Source organism: Ailuropoda melanoleuca, chromosome X (assembly GCF_002007445.2).
Source record: "Ailuropoda melanoleuca isolate Jingjing chromosome X, ASM200744v2, whole genome shotgun sequence".
NCBI lineage: Eukaryota > Metazoa > Chordata > Mammalia > Carnivora > Ursidae > Ailuropoda > Ailuropoda melanoleuca.
This window is the reverse complement of record NC_048238.1, coordinates 48397760-48422584: the sequence shown is the minus strand read 5'-3', so window position 1 is coordinate 48422584 and position 24825 is coordinate 48397760. Positions and strand designations below refer to the sequence as shown.

Here is a 24825-nt window from a genome sequence, read left to right as displayed (position 1 = left end):
CAAGCAAGCAGGTCAAGCTGGGAAATAGCTTTTCCGTGTATCTGAAAATTGTTGCTTTTCCAACACTGATTTTCTGAAAAATCCCAGGCCTGCTAACATTCACGTACAGAACTTTGAGTTCAGCTGCATCCTACCATGCAATAGTTACAAGAAAAGAAGTCTACATAGTGCCTCTGACCACTTGACCTTCCCTCTGTTCCCACAGACCAGGCAAAACCTAACTCCCTGTCTGCCCACAGTCCCCAGAGCTTTTTGAATCCTTCCACTGGAGTGGCTCGGTCTCCATTTACCTCCCCTTCCCCGCCTCTCTGCAGCACTGTGTCCATCTCGGGGGTGGGACTTCTTTGCATAGCGCGGTTTCTGCTTACCTCCCCTTCCCCGCCTCTCAGCAGCACTGTGTCAGTCTCAGGGGTGGGGCTTCTTTGCATAGTCACGCCTAGACGCTGGAATAGCTGCTTTGGGAGCCTCAAGGGGGCGGAGAAGTAGGCGTAGTGTTAAAAAAAAAAAGGAGGATGGGTTTAGCCTGTTGTTGCTGCGCAGGGATGTGAAATTAGCCTGGGTGATTGCAACGGATTTCATCTACTGTGAACGTGGTATGTAGGCTGGGGGCTGAGGGGTGGGGGTTTGGTGGCATGTCTGGCCTGCGGTGAAGTGTGTTTGTCTACGAGTTCTGTTACTGAAGCAAAATCCATCCATCCATATATTTACAGGGTAAGTGCGGGAACACTCCCTGGCATAGCAAGGCTGCTCAGACTTGTGAGACATAGGGATGGAAGTTCAGGGATCAGGTTAGGGTGACCCTACTAAGGTGCTACAAAATCAGAATGTCTACGAGGGCATTCCGGTGGTCTGTCTGTCCATCCATCTGTATCCGGAGAATGCTGTCTAAGGTGCCAGGGACCTGGGTTAATACCCAAATTGCTTTGGAGGGCCAGTGTGCCCCTGTGCAGGCTTTCACTGGACCTGTATGGCCTCTGGGAACGTGCCTGGACATGTCCAAACACCCTGAGCACCTGGGGTTTAGAGCTAAGGAAAAGGAAGCTGGATGATTAGGGGAGGGAGGGAGGGGTTGGATCAGACATGTGGAGCATCCCTAGGGAAGTTGAGCTGCCAGGCCACCCACGTGGCCCCTGGGCAAGTCAGGGCTTGTATAAAGAACACTCAGGCTCTATTTGGGGGCTTTCAGTCTGCCCCTTCACCCACCAGCTGGGTTTTACTTGATCTGTCACTCCTGGAAGCTGAGCCCAGGGCATTTTGATATTTTGATCCTTCTTTACCCCAAACACTGGCCAAGGCTAAGGCAGCTGTGAGAACTGGGGGACAAGAAGAGACCTGCCAGAAACCTGGGAGGGCAGAGACTGCAAAGTCTTGTTTGGACTGGTGTTAGCAGTGTTGTCCAGTGCCCTGTCATATAGGGTAGCTAAGGCAAGAGAGTGTGGAGCGTCTTCCCCTATATAACTCTCCCATCCCCTCCTTTTACCCCAGTATGCGTTTAATTCAGTGTAACAGGATCACTGAGCAACTACTTTCTGTCACCACTATGTGAGATAGAGAGATGCTTAAGATGCACTGGGACTTCACAGTTTCATCATGGGTATAAGAACAAACAAACACAAGATAGGCTTTACAGGTTTCATCAAAATCCTTTGAGGTTGTCAAATAAGGATCACTTCAAGTTCAGCCAGGGATAATCAGAAAGACATTTTTCACATTGTCACACCTTTTAGGGCTCCAGAGACAGGTTAATTGAGTTCCAATTCCATCCCAACCATTTATTAACTTGTGTGACATTGGACAAGTAGATTTACTTCCATCTTTCAGAACTCTGGTTTACTGCAGGGTAAAATGGAGACAATAATAGTGCTTACTTCAAGTTTTTGTGAGAATTATATTAGATAATCCATGTAAAACATTTGTACACCCTTAGCACAGTGACTGCACCAAAATAAGCACTCAATAAGTGTTAACTATTATTATTATTTAAGATGGACCATGAAACACAGATAAGATTTCAACAGGTGGAGATAGGAGAGAAGGCAATCGAAGCAGGAAAAACAACGGGAACAACTGTTTGGAGGCAGGGAAGATCAGGACATGTGAAAAGAACACAGGCTGAACAGGATTTTAGAGTACAATTAGGGAAAAGTGGAAGTTGAGTTTGCTGTGGTAGATTGGTGGCAAACTGGAAAATTTTTGGGTGCTAGACTTTCTGTTTGATTGGACAAACACTGGAAAGCCATTGGAAATTTCTGAGCTAAAGAAAAAAGTCAAATTTATATTTCAGGAAGTATAATCTGATAAATATGAGTCAGCTGGACTGCAATAAGAAAGCACGAGAGGTGGATAAACCAGATGCAAAGAGGGAATGAAACATTGGATCTGAGGTGGTGGCTTTGGGAATAGAAAGGAGGCAATAAATATAATAAGACATCACAAAGTTGAATCTACAGAATTAAAAGTTGATAAACTATATGAGATTTTAAAAAGGAGGAATGAAAAGAATCAACATTTCTTGGGACTGGGTTAAACTTTAAAAGGTTGTACATCCCAATCCCAGTTCCATCTACTTCTCTGGATGGTACGATAGAAAATATATCCACTTTCTGAGTTAGACAGCTGTGTTCAAGTCCTGAGTCTGCTACTTATCTCGTGTCATCCTAAACATATTATTTATCCATCATTCCTAGGCAGGATTGTATTTCTATATAGCATTTAGAAATGTGTGGGGAGCATGATTTTTTTATTTTTTAATTTATTTAGTTTTTTTTTAAAGATTTTATTTATTTATTTGACAGAGATAGAGACAGCCAGCGAGAGAGGGAACACAAGCAGGGGGAGTGGGAGAGGAAGAAGCAGGCTCATAGCAGAGGAGCCTGATGTGGGGCTCGATCCCATAATGCTGGGATCACGCCCTGAGCCGAAGGCAGACGCTTAACTGTTGTGCCACCCAGGCGCCCCTTAATTTATTTAGTTTTAAAGATTTTATTTATTTGACACAGAGAGAGAGAGAAAGCGAGAGGGAGCGCACAAGCAGGGGAGCAGGAGGCAGAGGGAGAAGCAGGCTCCCTGCTGAGCAAGGAGTCTGGTGGGGTACTTGATCCTAGGACCCTGGGATTGTGACCTGAGCCAAAGGCAGATGCTTAACCGACTGAGCCACCCAGGCACACACACACACACACACACACACACACACACACACACACACCTATATATATATGAGGTACTATGGCATTTATTGCCAACAACAAAGAGTTGTTCTTACCACCCACTTAAAATACCAGCTGTAAGTTCAGTGAGAAATATTGAACTTCTGAGCCTCAGTTTTCTAGTCTGAAAAACAGGGAGAATAGTACTTATATCATGGTTTTACTGGGAGGATGAAGGGAGATAACCCGTGTAAAGTACTAGCACAATATCTGACACATGGTAGGCTTTCATGAATCATAATTTTCTTTCACTGCAGTTGACTTCCCCTTAAAACGTCCTTGTTAGTCTTTGTTTGAACACTTCCAGAGGGAATGCACTTAGTGATCTCTGAGAGTCCATTCCCTTCATGGAAAGCCTTGACTCTTCAAAAGATCTTCCTTTTGTTAAACTGAACTCATTCTCCCTGTGGTTTCCCCTCTGAGGTCCTAGTCATCCTCCTTGGAGCCCCTCAGAGCAGTCTGTTTATTCTCTTCCACGATAGTTATTTATAGAGCTGAAGGACAGAGACCAGATCCTCCTCTATCTTCTGATCCCAGGTCAAACAGCCCATTTTCCCCACCATTTCTCACATGGCGTGCTGTCAAGTCAGATAAGATTGTGAGGTTTTTAGCTATATAAACTGGGGTGATGGTACCTTCAAAGTGATGAGAAACACTGCATAAGGAGCAGGATGAGTGACTGTGACAAGTTCCTTTATAATTTATTAATTCTTAAGTTCCCACTATGTGCCAGATATTTTCAAATCCATCATCTCACTGACTCCTCACCCCAATATTCTTTTCTTAATTGTACAGGGGGCCAAACAGGCCAAAGAAAATAAAACTTTCTAGAGATTTTTTAGTTAGTGAGTGTCTGAGCCACAACTGGAAGTTAAATTTTTCTTACTCCAAGGTTAGTGTCATTCTTTTTTTTTTCATTTTCCATAGTTGTTTGTGTTTAAAATATAGGCTGGGCAATTAGGCCAGCTTTGACACTGGAGAAAGAGACTACAGGAGAGTGGATTATCTAATTGCTTTATAGTACTTATTCTTTCTTTGAAAGACCTCATTAGAGAAGCTTTTTAAGGGAGAAAAAGTCCCTAGTGCCAAAGGAAAGGCAAGCAATGCCTCTACCTGGGAACACAAGTTAGGCCATAAAACCTTCCTCTAGATGTCTTCTTGACCTGCTATACTTGAATGCTTTCTGCAGAGAGTGAAGCATTTTTTGGAGCTATTCCTCAGAGCTGAAGCTGGTGGTTGAAGCAGAAGCTGTTTTTCCCTGTTCCTTTCTGGATACTAGATCCATTTATCAGTTTTCCCACTGAGTGTGTAACAGGAGGGATGTAAGTCAGCTTCACCATCAGTCTGCAAAATGAAAGGTATTTTTCTGTGTTCATGGGAAATATGAGGATGGCTATAGTTTGTCTTGGATTAGAGTTAACTATATATGTTTTCTATGTTCCTCACAAGATTATGATTTCTTAAAGTAGGGAAGATGTTTTATTCACCTCTTGTTTTTCCTCTTGCCACCATGTCCTAACAGAAGGCCTTGTATAGAAGGCATTTAAGTGTTTTTTGAGTGACCAGAAATCCATCCTTCCCTTCCCAGGGTGACTATAGTTATGATATCCCTTAAGTATCCCAAAAGATATCATGACATTCTCAAAAATAAAGGAATTGTCATGTAAGATACATGGTGGAGTAAAAGACTTAGATGTCTTCACTTACAAGAGATTGTTAGTCACCATGGTAAGGTGAGTAAGCCAAAAGGACCTCATGGGCCACATCTTCCTGACCCAGCCTACCTTTTGGAATTTTTTCTGTTGAGGATAAAATGAGCCAAGTTTAGGTGGTGAGAGTGTGGGAAAAAAAGAGAAGCTACAACCTAATTATTCACCAAGTAATTAGTCTTAAACCTGGGCCTACCCCTTCTTTAATTATGGGAAATAGATAAGCCACTGGCTTGTCTTCTTTAATTATGGGAAATAGACAAGCCACTGGAATTTGGATACTTGGATTCTAGTCCTGTCTCTGCCATTGATCAACTATGTGACTTTGGGAAAATTTTATCCCTTCTCTGGGCCTTAGTTGCTCCATCTAGATCATCAAGGATTGGGGTTAGGTTGCCTTGAAGAATCCTTTTGGGATTCCATGATAATATGTTTTCAATTATCTGGTGGTTTGAAGTTTTAACCAGTTGCCAAAGAGGAAAATAAGTCAATAATGAAATATGCTGTGATGTGAATACTAAGGTACTTATTTCAAAAAAAAAAAAAAAAGGAAAAGAAAAAAGAAAAAAAATCAAGTAGAGCTAGATGGCATTTCTTTATTGGGCAACAGGCAGTTGTGGCTAAGAAAAGTGTTAAACTTCCTTCTAACTCTAACTTTGTAGGATTCTGAAAATTGTCTTACAGAATATGTGTTTACATATGAGATCATAGGCTTCTTGGTATATGTCTCACCTTTCTCCCACTACCCTGCCAAGTCTTATATGTTTCTTCTTCTTCTTTTTTTGGGGGGGCATCCTAAAAAAAAACCAAAAAATATTTTGGTATCAATATCTCATATCCAGTAAAGGCAGGCTTCATTTTATGGACTGGTCCTCCCATTTCTATTGGAAGTATAAATGGACCTGAGCTATACTCTCAAATGTTCATCATGTTGTATATCTGCTTCTTTAGGACATTTTATTCTCTGGCCAATGAGGAAGGGATAGTATGCTTGATTGAATTTAGATTGCTTAAGGAGATAAGGCACTGTTCTTACACTTTCAGAGAGATATAGCGATTCCAGATTGCCTGGTAAATTGGACAGGTTGGAGAGAATGTGAGGCAAAAATCAAAAAACATTAATAGAAATCAGAAATTAGTATCCTTGACTGAGTTTTATTCAGTTCCCAGCCTGCAAAGAAATCATACCATGAAACCAGTTCCCAGTTGGGATAACTCAGCCAAAAGCATATCCTCCTTGGGAAGCCCATAAATATTTATCCCCAGGAATAACTAATTTTTGATGATACCATAATTTCATGGTGTCTGCGGTTGTTGGTACATTAATAAATGACTCACTTTGGCTAAGACCACAATGGAGCAAAGCAAGGGCTTTGGATATTGGCTAAGTGTTTGGCCTGTGGCTTGTCTCCAATTACCTTTTCTCCCCTGCTCTCGGTGGGGTAGTAACAACAATCATAGCAACCCTCACATGTGTAGCACAAACCAGAGTTTCCAGAGCACTCTCACATGCATTATTTCATTTTACCCTTGAACATCATCCAGGGAAGTTTCTGTGCCTTTGCTTCCACTTGGGAAGACTGTTTCAACAATCATCAAAATGATATTTTCCCCTCATATTCAGCCCAAAGTTTGCTGGTCTTAATTTCATCCCATTTTTTATTAATTATATTGCTATGTTCTTAGCTACACAGTTCTTTTCTTCCCTTCCTTTCACAATTTTCTTCAGCAGTTGCCAAATAGTAACACAATATTTATATATTTTGTAGCTTTTTCTCCTCATTTATAGTCTTTTAAGTTATGTTTGTCTTTTTAGGTTTGTGCTTTTTTGTTGCTGTCATTCTTGTGAATGTGTGTGCTCACACATGTTTTGAAGAAGAAATAATTTAATTAATATGGTTAGCATTTGCTTTTGACTGAGTGGAAATGGCCCACTTCAGTTGGTTATTAATTCTATCTATACAATGACAATATGCTTTTAATAAGTTTTTTTTTTCTTTTTCTACCCCAGCATTTTTATTCTTACAGAGGCATTCTCTGTTGTTCTGTATACGGGAATGAAGGACAAGGTAAATAGGTGAGGCTTCTTTAATTTTGCACAACTCCCTTCATTCTCCTCTGTTGATAATCCTGACTTTACTGGACTAGTTGTTGCTATCACTAACAGTTGAAATTCTTCAGTCACTTTGGAAATGGAAAGAGAAGCCTGTTAAAAACTATTATTACCACCTGTGCTTTCCAAATCGTTTCTATGAATGTATTATTATCTACTTGAACATTAAAAGACAATTTACTTTTATCACATGTCCACAAAGTAAAATCAAAATAATTCATCCCCAGTTCTGATGATCCTCCACCATCCTGTACCAACAGTTGACACTGTTGGTCACCTCTTACTTTTCAAAACTTTGTCCTGTACTACTCTATCTGGGTTTTATTCTTTCCTCCCTGGCTTCCCCTTCTTGATTGCTGCTTGTTCTTCTTCTTCTTCTAGTGTCAAATATGGATATACCTCAATGTTTTGTTCTTGATATTTTTCTTTGTTCATCTAAGCCTCCACTATAATTTACTACATCAGTGGTTCTCAACCTCTCAGAGGTTTTGATTTAATTGATCTAGGATATAGGTTTTTTTTTTAAAGTCCTCTTGATGATTTTGATGTGCATCCATGAGTTGGTCTTTACTTATCTCTAAGCCCAACCTATGTTCTACATATTTTAATTGCCTGCCAGGCACCACCACTGACATTTCCTCTGTCCCCTCCATACCTAAAAAGATTTGAGTATCTAAGTATATTAACTTTTTTTTTTCTAACAAGGAATTCTTCTTTCACACTCTTCATGTCCTTGAGGTTCTTCTGGTTTCCCTCAGAATCTTCTCTGACTCATGTTTTTCATTGACTCTCACATCCATGGAATTGTAAGGTTCTATTGGTGCTTTTTGTAAAGTCTGTTCCCCCCACCATTTCTTTCTATTATTGCTACCACCTATACCCTGGCCCTTATCTCTTACGGCTTGAGAAGTAACCCTGTCTAACCATTCTTTAAAGTACAATCAGATTAACATTCAGGAAATACCTTTCTGCCAAACAAAGATATTACTGATGAAAAATTAAATTTCAATAACAACCTGGGAGGACCTCAATTCCTTATTTTAGAGTTCACTGCCTTGGAAAGCATGCCAGATTCATGGGTCCTAAATTCCTGTGGTCTGGCATTGTTTCTTACTAGATAAATAAATTCAGAGGAATCTTTTTTTTTCTTTGAGCCTCAGTTTTTTTTTTTTTTAATTTGTTAATTGGTGGTAATAATCCCTGGCTTACTTCTGGGGTTATTATAAGGATCCATTGAGCTGACTGATAGGAAACCTTTTATAAATTGTGAAACCTTTCACTGAGACAGAAGATCGTGACCATTATTTTGTAGACTTTAACCATTTACTAATTCAACAAATATTTATTTAATGCCTACTATGTGCCAGGCACTGTTCTAAGTATATGAGATAAAGCTGTGTGATCTCATGGTGCTTTCATTCTAATTGGAGGAGGAGCAGACCTTAAAGGCATAAATAAGGATAGTCATAAGTACTATTGAGAAGAATGAAATAGCAAAGGGGTGTAGGAGATATGGAGGGAAGTTACTGATTTAAAGGGATGGTCAGAGAAGCCTCACTCGGAAGATGGTATAATAAAGAACTGAAGAAGATAAGGGAGGGAGCTATGTGGACACTTAGGAGAAAACTTGCCTGACTGAGGGAGCAGCTGATGTGAAGAACATAAGCTGGGAACAGTCCTGGTTAGTTTGAGGAATAGCAAAGAGGCCAGCATGGCTGGAGTTAAGAGAATAAGAGGAAGAGTCATAAGGTCAAAGAAGTAGTGGTATAAGGGGAAATAGGCAGAACTTCTAAGGCCTAATTGACGATTCTAAGGACTTTAATTGTATTGCATGAGGTAGAGAGCCATCAATAGATTTTGAGATTGGAAATGACATGATCTAGCGTGTTTTAAAACTAACACTCCACTCTCAACCCCTTTTGTCTTTATCACCCTTTTTTTCTAAAAACAAAACAAACAAAAAACAATGGGTAGGCCCCAGTTCACTCCCTCACCAAGCTTCCTCTGAATATGGGGGACACCAACAAACAAACAAACAAACAAACAATCAAGCAAACAAACAAAAAAACCTTTTTCTGACTACACCTTATATTCAGGCAAAACAGACAAGAATTAAAAAAAAAAAGTCCTTAAAGCAGTGATTTTCAAAGTGGGTTCCACATGAAAATCACCTGATGAACTTTAAAAATTCTAAATATTAAGGCCACACCCCTGACTGGTTACATCAGAATCTCAGGAATGGGGCCCAACTATCAATATTTTTTGAAGCTCCCAAGGAGCAACCGATACAAAGAATGACTAGTCAAAGGGATTGGCCAAACTCTTATAGTATGAATGGGGACATTGAGTCTAGCACTGGGGGGGAACATGCTTCTGATGGGAGAGCTGGGCCTGGGATCATTCACCATACTGAGGAATGTAAAATTCACAGATAGTGGTGCAGGAGGAAGATAAGATGCTTGGTAGTTTTTTGTTTTGTTTTGTTTCTTTGTATGGTGACTAATATAACATAATAAAAAATTATTTAAAATAAAGAATTAGTGATTCTTAATAAAATGATGCTTGGTAGTTTAGAAGCTGGTTATAAGCAAGAGAAAGCTGGGATAGAGTGGCCATAGGTAAGGCCAGGAAATGAAGGGCTGAGAGCCAGCACCAAATGATAAAGCAACATCTGGATTATAGGCCAAATGTCTGGAAATAATGAGGGTACTCATTATTGTAATGAGATTAGAAGCTTAATTTTCAAAGAAAGCGAAATTCTCAAGTCCAGGCTGAGAAATTGCTTTGATTTTTGCCAGTCTTATGCATGTGAGCCACTGGGTAGGCCCACAGGAGAGGAATGGACAGTGTATGGACCAGCTGCTATCTTCCTCACCCTCTTTAATACCACACCTCCTGCACTGCCCAGGCAAAGTAAATATCTTCCTGGAAGTCCTGAGTTCTTAATTTAGACCTGTCATCCTGTCCTGCCCACCCGTCCCAGATACAAAGAGGATGTTTCACCCCACAAGCATGTGCAAGTTGAGAAGAGCAGCAGCCGCAAGCTGTGGCCAAAGGCAGCTGCACCGGCAGACGCCTGAGTACCTTACATCTACCAGAAACTTGGCCAACATTGATTATTTAGGGCACAATGAGCTAATGTGAGGAGTATTATTAATGTCAGCCTCATCACTTCTCCTCTTCCCTGTCTACTTGCATTCTTACTCTTCTAGGTTATTGTTATTATTATTATTATTATTATTATTATTATTATTATTTTGGAATCAGGACAAAGGGAAGGGCAAGGAGAGTAACCATATGACAAAGAGACAAAATAAAGAGACACTGGTTATTTTGCCACTTGTCAGCCCCTCTGGTTAAACCCAATCAATATACCCAAACAATGCTAGATAAATTTGGGTGAAAAGTTGAGTGAAAAAAAAATCACAATTGGAGGCACATATAAGAATATTTTCATAGTAGGTATTTAAAATTTTAATTTGGGGGCTAACTTAGGTAGGTAATAACTACTGGAATAATACAGGGTAATTCATAGTATTAAAGAAAAAGCTGAAGAACCAGCTTTTTTTTAAAAAAAATGAGATATAATTCACATACTGTACAACTCACCTTTGTAAAATGTACAGTTCACTGGTTTTTAACATGTTCACAAAGTTGTCCAACCATCATGGCTATCTAGTTCTAGACCAGTTGATCACCCCAAAATGAAGCTCACCCATTAAGCAGTCATTTTCCATTTTCTCCTTCCCCCAGCCCATGGCAACTACTAGTCTACTTTCTGTCTCTATGAATTGTCTATTCTGGTATTTCATGTAAATGTAATCATACAGTATTTGTCTTATTGTGCCTGGCTTAGCATAATGTTTTCAAGATTTATCCATGTTGTAGCAGGTATCAAGTACTTAATTCCTTTTTGTGGCTGAATAATATTTCATTGTGTGGTTAGAGATGGACATTCAGATTGTTTCTACATTTTGAGTATTATCAATAATGATGCTAGGGACATTTGTGTACAAATTTTTATGTGGATATATATTTTCAGTTATTTTGGGTATATACCTAAGGGTGGAATTGCTGGGTCACGTGGTAACTCTATGCTTAACATTTTGAGGAACTGCAAAAACATTTTTCAGGACTGCACCATTTCACGTTCTTTTTACATTACATTTTACATTATATTTATGTTACAAAATTTTTGGAAAAAACCTTTTTATTCACTGTTTAAAATTAAAAACTATACGATTTTGCTTGCAGCTGAAGAGTAAAAAGGGAAAAAAAGTTAAACATAAATTATCAACTGATTAGCCAGTTAAAATGTTTTAACTCAGAGTAAAATTATTAATAGATATACCAGTTACTTTGTGTAGGCTTAAGAGTTCTGGAGCAAAATAGGTCTAAATGAAATATATCATCTGAGAGCACAGGGCTAATGGATATATGAAATACTGAATAAGAAAACTGTTAAAGAGAGGTTGTGGCAGGCCTTTGATTCTTTCAGGCTTCTAGCAGTTGGTTACCACATGCAAGGACCCAGCAGCCAGTTATTTCACCTTTTTACTTGTCTGAGTTAAACAACTTTAACCCACTATGCAGGAATAAAAAGATAACTTGGATCAGTTAGAAAACATAAAGCAGTCCCAATTCTCCAGCAATATAGGAGGGTTCCAATTTCTCCACATCCTTGCCAATACTCACTTATCTCCCTTATTTTTTATTACAGCCACCCTAGTGGATGTGAAGTGAGATTTCATTGAGATTTTGATTTGCATTCCCCTAATTGCTAATAATGTTGGACATTTTTTCATGTGCTTATTGGCCATTTGTATATCTTCTTGGGGGTAATGTATATTCAAATACCTTTCCCATTTAAAAAAAATATTTATTTATTTGAGAGAGAGATAGAGATTGAGAGAGAGAGAGATTGAGAAGTTGAGCAGGCGAGAAGAGCAGAAGGAATCTCAAGCAGCCTCCCCATTGAGCGTGGAGCCCCACTAGGGGCTCAATCCCAAGATCCTGAGATCATGACCTGAGCCAAAACCAAGAGTTGGATGCTTAACTGACTGAGCTACCCAGGTATCCCTACTTTGCCCATTTTAATTGGATTGTCTTTTTTTCTGAGTTGTAAGACATAACTATATATTCTACATGTAAGTATTTTATCAGATCTCTATAATTTTCAGGGGTTTTATCCCATTATATAGATTGGTTTTTTTTTATTAAGTGTCCTGTGAAGCACAGAATTTTAAATTTTGATTAAATACAATTTGTCTATTTCTTTTCTTTTGTTGCTTGCGTTTTTAGTGCTATATCTAAGAAACCATTGCCTAATCCAAGATCACCAATATTTACACCTATATTTTTTGTAAGGAAAAAAATGAAAAATTACAAAAAAGGTTTTCTTATAAAGAAAATTCTTATAAGAGTTTTATAGTTTTGTCCCTTATTTGTTTGGGGCTTTGGCCCATTTTGAGTTAATTTTGCATATAGTGTGAAGGGTCCAATTTGATCATTTTTTATGTGAATATCCAATTGTCACAACAACTTAAAAAAAAACTGTTCTTTTCCCATTAAATTTTCTTAGCACTCTTTTTGAAAATCAATTGACCATAGCGTAACAACTTTATTTATTATGGCCACAAATTGGAAAATGCCCGATGTCCATCAACCAAAAAAATGTATAAATAAATTATGGTGTATCCATATAATAGGATGCTAAACAACAATGGTAAGGAACAAATGTTGCTACACACATGATGGTTGAATCTCACAGAAATAGCATTGAGCTAATAAGAAAGCCAGAAACAAGAGTGTTCATGTATTAATTTAATTTATATGAAGTTCAAGGACAGATGAAACTAGTAATGGTGATAGAAGCCAAACTATAAATTACTTGGGAGAAGGGGATGGTATTGACTAGGAAGGGCCATGTTGAGGTAATGACAAAATTCTGTATCTTTATTTGGATAGTGTTTTTATGATTATGTACATGTGTAAAATTTTATAGGCCTGTCTATTTGATTTTGGATGGTTCAGCCTCATCCCCTGTGATATTTTAGAAGTGTGTCTAGATGTAGTTACGAGACACCTCAGAGTAGCCCTGATTTTCTCAAAACCTAATTACTATCTCTCACCCTCTCTTACAATAAAAAGGCAGTTACATCTGCCAGAGGACAACTGATGACCACAGAGAAGAATTTGACATAACTTCTGAGTTTGCCCCTGGATAATAACATTTAACCATTATTAAAGTTTTCCTATATGCCCTGACTTCAAAACTGTCCGAAGTCTATGTGATTTTGTTCTGTGTAATAAAGACAATTTGTTAAGCTTATAATGAAAGACTATTTATTTTGCATGCTTTAGATACACAGTTTGACAAAAACAGGGGCGGGGGGAATTGTCTGTTCATTCCCTGGATTCTGCTGTGAAGATTTAGTAATAAGCCTGTCTTGTCTAAACATAGGTCACAAAGCCCATGTTAGAGATACATGTTAAGATTCATGACAAATGACATTTATTAGATAAATGGGGCTCTGGAAGTCAAACAAAATAGAGTGTTTTGGACACCCAGAGGCTAGAAGCAGCTGCTGTGGAGATTTCAGATGCCTATGTCAGGAACATATCTCAAGGGCAGGGCTGCTCTTTGGCTTCTGCCAATATTTTTCTGTTTTTGTGGGCAAGAAAAGGATACAGGGTAGTTGTTCAGACCAGTATTCTGGCTCTATGCCCATTACACTTAATTCCCTTGTCATAAGGGCTATGTGACCACTGATGGTTTTGGTCCTTACTCAGAAGGGTAGATATGGAGGGGGCTATGTTTATAGAAGATGACACTATGGACCAGTAATTGAAACAACACAAGAGGGAACATTTTTAGTTGTGCAAAAATGAATTTTGTAGCCCACTTTCTTCTGAATGAAGGAATGAGGAAGAATGGCCCAGCTGATGGTGGGAAAAGACACATTCAAGCAAGAATGCCAGTCAGGATGACTCACCCTAACACCATTGGGGAATTTCAAGGGGAAGAGTAATGGCCTCTCAGGGTTCACATTCACTATCCTCTCTTCCAACATGCATACTTAGGCACTTTGAATAGCCACCTGAAGTTCACCTTGGTATGATGTTAAGGAACAGGCAAAAGAATCTCACTCCACCTTTGTCTTTGAATAGTGCAAGTCATGTGTTACCAATTACTTGAGTCTCCCTCATTAAGATTCATCTTTGTAGAAAACTCTTTCTCTGTGTACTTAACTCTGTCTTATTTTGTATAACTTTTTAAAGTCTTCATAATGGTTTAATGGACCTTAGCTCATTTGATCCTCCCAAGAGCTATATAGGGTAGGTGAGAAACATACTGTCCCCTTTTTTCAGATTAAGTAACTATGGCCAAAAAGATAAAGTGACTCATCCAGGGCATAGGTTGAAAGAAGAAGAGTTAGGTAAGTTGAACACCATACTGGTTTGCCTGAAACTGTCTCAGTTTTAGCACTGAAAACCCCATATACTGGGGAAGCCTCTTAGTTCTGAGCAAAGCTGGATGATTGGCTACCCTATAGCCAGGATTAAAATCTGTATCTCCCAGCTCTCAGACCAATGCTAGTGATAATGCCCTATGCTATCTGTATTCTGAGAACTGTTATCTGAGTAGTGTTTTTCCTTCTTTACACCTTAGTCTACCAGGAAATTTCTTCATGGTGAGTCATCCTCCCTTTCCACTCTCCCTAGGGCAGAAGCAATGGCAGCTAGTGGCCCTCAAAGGTATTCAAGACAGTTTTGGCCAAAGAAAACCATGTTTAAGCTTTCTTATCCACAAAACAATGACAATAATCCCTATATTGCTTACCTTACATCGCTGTTGTTGTGTGGATCAAATAATAATGGATGTGAAAGTGCTTTCTAAACTGTTAATAGCTGGTCACATGTTAGAAATTGTGGTTATTCTCTACCCACCCAGGCAGAAGCTAGGTCTTTGTCTTACTCTCTTTCCAGGTCAGCAAGTGGTACAGCAACTAACTGTGTGAACTTTGGCAAATTTCTTGGCCTCTGTGCCTCAGTTTCCTCATATGTAAGTTAGGGATAATAAGAATCTCTGATATGGTGGTGTAAAGTACTGAATGAATTATTACTAAATGTAAAGCATTTAAAGGAGTTCCTAGTGCACGTCAGGGCTATATAAGCATTAACTGTTTTGGATTGGCTTCCTCAACCCCTGTAACTCAGAGCCAGAGACTATATTAAGTGGACCGATAAACCAAGTGACCCATAAACCAAGCCACCACTTTCCCTTTTCACTAGTTCCCTAGTTTTTGTGTTATGTACCCACAGCCTTCCCACCATGGATTGCCAAGAAAATGAGTACTGGGACCAATGGGGACAGTGTGTCACCTGCCAACTGTGTGGGCCTGGACAAGAACTCTCCAAGGTAAGTACCCCTGATCAGGATACTTATTTCTTTCACATTCTAGGAACCAGCCTCGCAACTGAGTGGGTCCAAGATTAAGAGAGTCAGCCCCACCTGTGGCTAATCCAGTTTAGCAGGCAAAACATGGAATCCAAAGATTATGATAATAGCAGTGACAGTGCCAACAAAAAGTCCACTTGACAGGATCAGGGTCTGGGGAGGGTTCCAGTAGATAATGGCATGTATCAAGAGGAGATATGGAATGCAGAGGCCTAGGAAGACTGTTTGGCATTAGGGAAATATGTCAACTAAATTAGGCCCCACCCACTTGGTATTCAGGAGGTAGATGTCAAGTCTGATCTGATACAGAGCTACTTCAGATCAGGTAGCAGAGGAAGGCCTCTCTAAGAAGGTATCTTCTGGGGACAGCATATAGCTAGTACAGAGGCCCAAGGTGGGAATGATCTAGGCATATACAAGGAAAAAGAAGAAGGTTAGTGAAGCTTATGTATGGTAGTAAAATAGAGAGTGGTACACAATTAGGTCATAGAGGGAGGTATAGGCCAAACTATGTGGAGTCTTAACATCTATGATGAGAAATTTTCATTTTTTCCCCTAAGTACACCAGGGACCCTTTGGAGGGTTTTGATTAAAAGAGTGACATGATCCTATAAGTAAAATAAAATATAGCAATTATTTACCCCACCTTCCTATCTCTCTGTTTCACAAATGAAGAGACTAAGTCCCAGAAACACCAACAGATGCAAGCACCAACTCAAATTTTAACTCCTTGCGTGTAACATTTGGTACCACAGAGGAGTGCCCACATGGTTGTTAAGGAATCCCAGGACCCAGGAAAGGTCATCAGAGGTTAGATCATGTTAGACATTGGGATGGACCTGATGGACTAAGCTCCTTGGCTTAACATAATCTATTTTCAATATTACATTGATCTTCACGAAATAAAGTCTTGGCACTCCCATTAAGAACAGTCTCTTACAAATGTTCTATCATGTACATAGCCATTATGTTTAAAGCCATCCATGTTAACAAACCTGAACTTCTCCAAGGGAGAAAAATAGGTCTTTCTTTCTTTTTTTTTAAGATTATTTATTTATTTATTTGACAGAGAGACAGTCAGGGAGAGAGGGAGCACAAGCAGGGGGAGTGGGAGAGGAAGAAGCAGGCTCCCAGTGAAGCATGGAGCCTGATGCGGGGCTCGATCCCAGAATGCTGGTATCATGCCCTGAGCCGAAGGCAGATGCTTAATGACTGAGCCACCCAGGTGCCCCAAAAATAGGTCTTTCTATCTATCAAACTGCTGTTACCAAGCTCTTAAAACATGACCCATGATGAAATGTACATTTGTGTATTTCAGCACTACTAGAAAGCTCAGAGGAAATGAATGAGTTGCAATGTTGTGCTCCTGCAAAAACTTTATATAAAAACAGATTGTTCTTGAATAGCAGTCTGTACCTTGTAAAGGACTTTCATGTGCATTATTAATTTGCCTTTTAGTCCCACCAAGGAGGTATTAAGAACCCCATTTTAGACTTGGAGAGGATGCATGACTTTCCCAAAGTCACAGTGGTTCAGTAAAAATAAACATGAGCCAGATAAAAAAAGGTTTGAGCCTCAGCTTTGCTAGTGGGGAAATTAGTTTATCTCTGACTCAAATAGGATGTGCTAAGTTAAAAGTAACATAAAGCAGCAGTAACTTGAACAATAAACACATTTATTTATGTAATGAAGTCTAGAGGTCAGGAGACAGTGGTCAGTTGAGCAGATCAACAATGTTGTCAAGGACCCATTCTCTTTTTGTTTTTCATCTTCAGTATCTTGTTTTGTCCTTATGCTTGTGTCCTCTTGGTTGCCATAACTCAAAGCATCACATCTTCACAGCATAGTCAAAGTCAGGAAGAAAGGGAGGGACAAAGTACCTTGACTTTTATTAGGGAAGAAGTATTTTCCTAGAAGCTTCTCAGCAGATTTCCCCTTTTATCTTATGGGCGCAAATTGGATGCTGTATCTCTAAACTGCAGGAAAGGCTAGGAAATGAATACCTGGCAAATGGGAATAGGATTGCCATGATTAACTAAGATCAATCAAGAATCAGTTCTTGAGGCTGGTCACCTTGCAACAAAGAATGAAATCAGTGTGCCATTGGTAAATGAGAAAATGGGCAATAACTTTTAGATAAGCAGCTAGCCTCATGTGACAGCCTTGTTTTTATAGTTACTTTTATTTAGTTTTAAGGTTCATTCATATGGATTGTAAACATTCCTATAAATAAATCTTTACAGAAAATCAACACTATTTCCTCAAGACATAGTTCTAGAAGTGTAATTACTATGCAAAATAATTCATACTGTTTAGAAATTTCTTGAAATATATTAGCAGATAACACTTCTGAATTTTTTAAATAATTTCCATTACAATTATATTTATTTTCAATAGTGCATGAATTTCTTATATACCAAAAGCCAAACCACACATGAACAATGCATGTTTCTATCATCTATTAATTTTATACCTTACTTTGTAATATTAAATTACTTACTTATGAGAACTTTATATTATTTTACTTTTGTTTTTCTATTTGATGGGGAAAACTTTTTGTGTTTATTGTCTATTTCCATTTTCAATTTTGTGAACTATTTCAGATTGCTTGTTTTACTCTTCTCTTCATTGTTTTTTGTTTATTCTTATTGAGGACAATTTGATAGTGTTTATTTTTATTTTTAAAAAATTATTTTAATGATTTTACTTATTTATTTAAGAGAAAGACAGAAAGAGAGAATGAGCAGAGGGAGGGGCAGAGAGAGAAAGAAGCAGACTCCCCGCTGAGTAGGGAGCCTGATGCAGGGCTGGATCCCAGGACCCTGAGATCATGACCTAAGCAGAAGGCAGACACTTAACTGACTGAGCCACCCAGGTGCCCCTGATAGTGTTTATTTTTATCCATTATGCCAATATCTGCTTTTAATTGATGTATTAGGCCATTTATGTGTAAGGTAATGATTTATATGTTAGAGCATACATCTGACATTTTATTATTATTTTTTTGATTTTATGTTTCTTTTCCTCAGTCTTGTCTTCCTGTGGGTAAATTGAACATTTTTTTAAGGATTTCATCTTGATTTATGGTAGTGTTTTGTATAGTTTTATATAGACCACTAAGAAAGAGGTCATTCTGGGTCTACAATATACACATGCAACTTATTCTCTACTTGGTATCAAGATTTTATTATTTTGTAACATAAATTTCACTGGTAATGGTAAACATAATAGTCATAGTTGAATTCTGTAATATGATAATAGTGGTGCATTACTCACAACTCTAGTTTAAAGCAAAAAAAATTTGCAAAAGTAACCATATACAATAATGTGTTGTTAGTTACACAATATAAAAACATGTACAGACAGTCCCCAATTTACAATGGCTCAACATACAATTTTTCAACTTTATGATGGTGGAAAGGTGATAAACATTCAGTAAAAACTGTAATTTAAATTTTGAATTTTGTCTTTTATTTGGCTATTGATAAGTGGAAAATACTCTGTCATGATGCTGGGCAGCAACAGTGAGCTGAAATTCCCAGTCAGCCACATGATCGTGAGGTTAAACCACCAATACACTTACAACCATTCTGTGCCCATAAAATCATTGTGTTTTTTTTAACTTTCAGTACAGTACTAAATAAACTACATGAGATACTCAGCACTTTATTACAAAATAGGCTTTGTGTTAGATGATTTTGCCCAACTTTAGGCTAGTGTAAGCATTCTGAAACCATATAAGGTTTGGCTATGATTTTCAGTAGGAGCGTTAAATGCATTTTTGATTATAGTATTTTCAACTGATGATTCATTTATTGGGATGTAACCACATTGTAAATTGAGGAAGATCTGTAAATTCTAATAGCAATAACTTAAAATGTGAAAGGGAGAAGTAAAAGTGTAAAGTATATGAATTCTATTGAAGTTAAGTTATTGGTTTAAAATAAGTTGTCAGAAGTTTAAGATATTTTACTTAAGCCTCCATAATGAGAATGAGGGAATGTCTTGTAATAATAATACAAAAGAACACAATAAAAATGTCAAAGCATACTGATAACTAAAGACATCAAAACACAAACAAAAGACAGCAAGATAAGAAACAGAAACAATGGATCTACAAAATGATCAGAGAACAATTAACAAAATGATACTAGTAAGTACTTACCTATCAGTAATTACTTTGAAAAATGGGTTAAATCCTCCCATCAAAAAACACAGAATGGCTGAATGGATAGAAAAGCAAGATCCTACAATATGCTGCCTACAAAAGGCTCACTTTAGTCTTAAAGATATAGACTGAGAGTGGGAGCCAAAGAACGGAGAAAGACATTTCGAGCAAATGGTATAAAAAACAAACAAAACAAAAAACCTCACAAAACACCAACAAGGTAACTATACTTGTATCAGACAAAATAGACTTTAAAAATGTTAGAGACAAAGAAGTTAATTATATAATGATAATATAACAATTGTAAATAGTTATGTGCCCAACATTGAAGCACCTAAACATATAAAGCAAAAACTAACAGCTAAAAGGATAAATAAATAGTAATACAATAATAGATTGGGACTTCAATTCTCCACTCTCAACAATGGATAGATCCAGAGAATCAATAAGAGAACATTGGATTTGAGCAACACTATAGACCAAATGAACCTAATGGATATATATATAAATCCTATCCAATAACAGCAAATAAACTTTCTTCTCAAGTGCACATGGAATATTTTCTAGGATAGACTATGTGTTAGGCCACAAAACAAGTCTCAAAAATTTCAAGAAGACTGAATTCATACCAAGTATGAAACTAGAAGTCACTAACAAAGGAAAACTGGAAAATTCGTGAATACATGGAAATTAAAACACACTCTCTTGTACATCCAAGGGATCAAAGAAGAAAATAAAGGGGAATAAAAATTTCTTGAGACAAACAGAAATAGAAACACCACAACAAGAACTTATGGAATATAGCAAAAGTAGTTCTAAGAGGGAAGTTTTAGCAATAAATACCTACATTAAGAAGCAAGAAAGATCCCAAATAACCTAATTCTATGGCTTAAGGAACTAGTAAAAGAACAAACTGAGTCCAAAGTTAGTAGAAAAAAAATAAATATTAGAGAATAAATAAATGAAATAGAGAACACACAAGCAATAGACAAGATTAAATTAAGAGTCAGTTGGTTCTTTGTAAAGATAAACAAAATTTATAAACCATTAGCTAGACTAATCAAGGAAAAAAGAGAAAAGATAAATCTAACAATTATAAGTGAAAAAGCAGAAATTACAACTGATGGAACAGAAATTCCAAGGATCATAGAAGGCTGTATTAAAAACTATATTCTAACAAAATGGACAACCTAGAAGAAAAGGGAACAAATCTTAGAAACATACAACTTACCAAAACTGAATCAGGAAGAAATAAAAAAAAATCTGAATATACCAATTACTAGAAAGGAGATTTAATCAGCAATAAAAAAAATCTCACAATAAAGCCAAGGATTAGATGGCTTTATTGGTGAATTTTACCAAACATTTCAAGAATTAATGGTAATCCTTTTCAAATTCTTTCAAAAAATCAGAGAGCAGGGAGCACTCTCATACTCATTTTACAAGGCCAGCATTATCCTGGTAACCAAACCAGAGAAGGTTACCAACAGAAAAGAAAACTACAGGCCAATATCACTGAGGAATATATATGCAAAAATTATCAATAAAATACTAGCAAACCAAATTCAGGAGCACATTAAAGGGATAATTTAGCATAATCAAGTGAGATTTATCCCTGTGACACAGGATGGTTTAACATTGCAAATCAATTAATGCGATGCATCACTTTGATAAAAGAAAATTATTGGGGCACCTGGGTGGCCCAGTTGTTAAGTGTCTGCCTTCGTTTCAGGGCGTGATCCCAGTGTTCTGGGATCAAGCCCCGCATTAGGCTCCTTCACTGGGAGCCTGCTTCTTCCTCTGCCACTCCCCCTGCTTGTGTTCCCTCTTTCGCTGGCTGTCTCTCTCTGTCAAATAAATAAATAAATAAAATCTTTAAAAAAAAGAAAATTATTAACTCGATAGATTCAGAAAAAGCATTCAGCAAAATTTAACATCCACTGATGATGAAAAACTCCTAACAAATTAGACATAGAAGGAATATATCTCAACATGATAAAGGCCAAATATGACAAACTCACAGATTACGTTATATTGAATGGTGGAAAGAATGAGAGCTTTTTCTGTTATATCAGGGTGCCCACTCTCACCATTTCTATTCAACATAGTACTGGAAGTCCTTGCTAGAGCAATTAGGCAAGAAAAAGAAATACAATATATCAGATATGGAAAGAAAGAAGTAAAATTGTCTGTATCTGCAAATGGCATGCTTTTTATACGTAGAAAATCCTAGAGACTCAATCTGAAAGCCATTAGATCAATGAATTCAGTAACATTGCAAAATACAAAATTAACATACAAAAATCAGTAACATTTCTATACACTAAGAATAAAATTTCTGAAAAAGAAATAAATTGATCCCATTTATAATAGAATCAAAAACAATAAAATAGAAATATTTTTTAAAGATTTATTTATTTTAGAGAGAGAGTGTGGGGGTTGGGGAGCAGAGGCAGAGGGAGAGTGAGTCTTAAGCAGACCCTGTGTTGAGCATCCAGTCTGAGGCAGGGCTTGATCTCACAACCCTGAGGTCATGACCTGAGCCAAAAATAAGAGTCTGTGTCTAACTGTGTCACTCAGGTACCCCCCCCCCCAAAAGGAATACATTTAAGGAGGGGAATGATCTCTACACTGAAAATTATAAAACACTGTTGAAATAAATTGGAGAGAACATAAACAAGTGGAAGGCTATTTCACATTCATGAATTGGAAGCATTCATATTGTTAAAATGTCAATACTACTGAAGGCTTTCTATAGATTGAGTGCAAGCTCTATCAATATACCTATGACATTTTTATAAGAGTAGAAAAAACACTCATAACATTTATACTGAACCACAAAAGACCCCAAATAGTCAAAGAAATACTGAGAAGGACAAAGGGGATAAAGCCTAGCATGAATGTAGGAAAAAGGAAACTTTCTGAATTTTTGATGGAATTGTAAACTGGTACAGCCATTGAAAAGCAGTAGGGAGGATCCTCAAAAAGCTTAAAATAGAACTACTGTATAATTCAGCAATTCTACTTCTGGTAATATATCCAAAGGTAACAAAAACACTAACTTGGAAAGATATCTGTACCCCCATGTTCATAGCAGAGTTATTTACAATAGCCAAGATGTGAAAACAACCTAAGTTTTCATGGATGAATGAATAAATAAAGACATTGTCACACACACACACACACACACACAAACACACACACACACACATACTGGGGTATTATTAAGCCATAAATAATGGGAAAATCTCCTACCATTTGTGACTACATGGATAGACATTGAAGGCATTATAATAACTGGAATAATTCTGACAGAGAAAGACAAATCCTGTATAATCCCACTTCGTGTGGAATCTAAAACAAACAAAAACTCATAGAAAACTGGATCAGACTTGTGGTTACCAGAGTCAGGGTGAAGGGTGAATAAAGGTAATCAGATGGTACAAACTTCCAGTTATAAGATAAAGAACCACTAGGAACATAATGTGCAATGTGATGACTATAACTAACACTGCTATATGGTATATAGGAAAGGTATATAGAAAGAGTAAATCCTAAGAGTTCTCATCACAAGGAAAGATATTTTTTCTTTTTATTGTATGTACATGAGAAGATGGGTATTAGCTGAACCTATTGTAATCATTTCACAATATATGTAAATCAAACCATCATGCTGTATGCCTTAAACTTATACAGTGGCACATGTTAATTATTTCACAATAAAACTGGTAAAAATTTACCATTCTGAGTAAAGTATCAAAACATTACTTCCATTTAGGTTTCTTTACTTTTTCCACTTTTAAATACTGCCTTGAGTATCAAATAGTGTGATTTTTCTTTTGAACATGGAACATAATTTATAAAACTCATGAGAACAATTTATTGTTATACCCATATTTTTTTTCCTTTTTTTATTTTATTATTATATTATGTTACTCACCATAGAGTACATCCCCGGATTCTGATACAAAGTTCGATGCTTCATTAATTGCGTATAACACCCAGTGTGCCATGCAATACGTGCCCTCCTTACTACCCATCACCAGTCTATCCCATTACCCCACCCCTTCCCCTCTGAAGTCTTCAGTTTGCTTCTCATAGTCCATAGTCTCTCATGTTTCATTCCCCCTTCTGATTACCCCCCCTTTCTTTATCCCTTTCTTCCCCTACCGATCATCCTAGTTCTTATGTTCCATAGATGAGAGAAACCATTTGATAATTGTCATTCTCTGCTTGACTTATTTCACTTAGCATTATCTCCTCCAGTGCCGTCCATGTTGCAGCAAATGTTGAGAATTCGTTCTTTCTGATAGCTGAGTAATATCCCATTGTATATATGGACCACAGCATCTTAATCCAGTCATCTGTTGAAGGGCATCATGGCTCCTTCCATGATTTAGCTATTGTGGACAATGCTGCTATGAACATTGGGGTGCATATGGCCCTTCTCTTCACTACGTCTGTATCTTTGGGGTAAACACCCAGTAGTGCAACGGCTGGGTCATAGGGTAGCTCAATTTTTAACTTTTGAAGGGACCTCCACACTGTATTCCAGAGTGGCTGTACCAACTTACATTCCCAACAACAATGTAGGAGGGATCCCCTTTCTCCACATCCTCTCCAACAATTGTTGTTTCTTGCCTTGTCTATTTTTGCCATTCTAACTGGCGTAAGGTGGTATCTTAGTGTGGTTTTGATTTGAATTTCCCTGATGGCTAATGATTTTGAACATTTTTTCATGTGTCTGTTAGCCATTTGTATGTCTCCATTGGAAAAGTGTTTGTTCATATCTTCTGCCATTTTTGGATTTGTTTATTTGAATCTCGTGTATTGAATTTGAGAAGTTCTTTGTAGATCTTGAATACTAGGCTTTTATCTGTAGTGTCATTTGCAAATATCTTCTCCCATTCTGTGGGCTGCCTCTTAGGTTTTTTTTGACTGTTTCCTTCACTCTGCAGAAGATTTTTATCTTGATGAAATCCCACAAGTTCACTTTTTCTTTTGTTTCTCTTGCTTTTGGAGATGTGTCATGAAAAAAGTTGCTGTGGCCGATGTCAAAGAGGATACAGCCTATGTTCTCCTCTATGATTCTGATGTATTCCTGTCTCACATTGAGGTCTTTCATCCATTTGGAGTTTATTTTTGTGTATGGTATGAGAGAGTGGTCA

At 37.6% G+C, this 24825-nt stretch overlaps 1 protein-coding gene across 5 annotated transcripts in view; it reads left to right on the top strand.

The window, feature by feature from the left end:
* The first annotated feature begins 506 nt into the window (after positions 1-506).
* Positions 507-24825, top strand: part of EDA2R (ectodysplasin A2 receptor) — a 48483-nt gene continuing 24164 nt past the window's right edge. For 2 of the 5 annotated variants that reach the window (XM_034649670.1, XM_034649667.1), the window contains exons 1-3: positions 536-593; positions 6927-6992; positions 15354-15450. In XM_034649670.1, coding sequence (XP_034505561.1) covers positions 15380-15450 — 71 coding nt within the window. In that variant the 5' untranslated portion in view covers positions 536-593; positions 6927-6992; positions 15354-15379. Of the gene's footprint in view, positions 594-651; positions 712-6926; positions 6993-15353; positions 15451-24825 lie in introns of those variants that run through there. The other 3 variants (XM_019808855.2, XM_034649669.1, XM_034649668.1) reach the window with 3 other exon arrangements.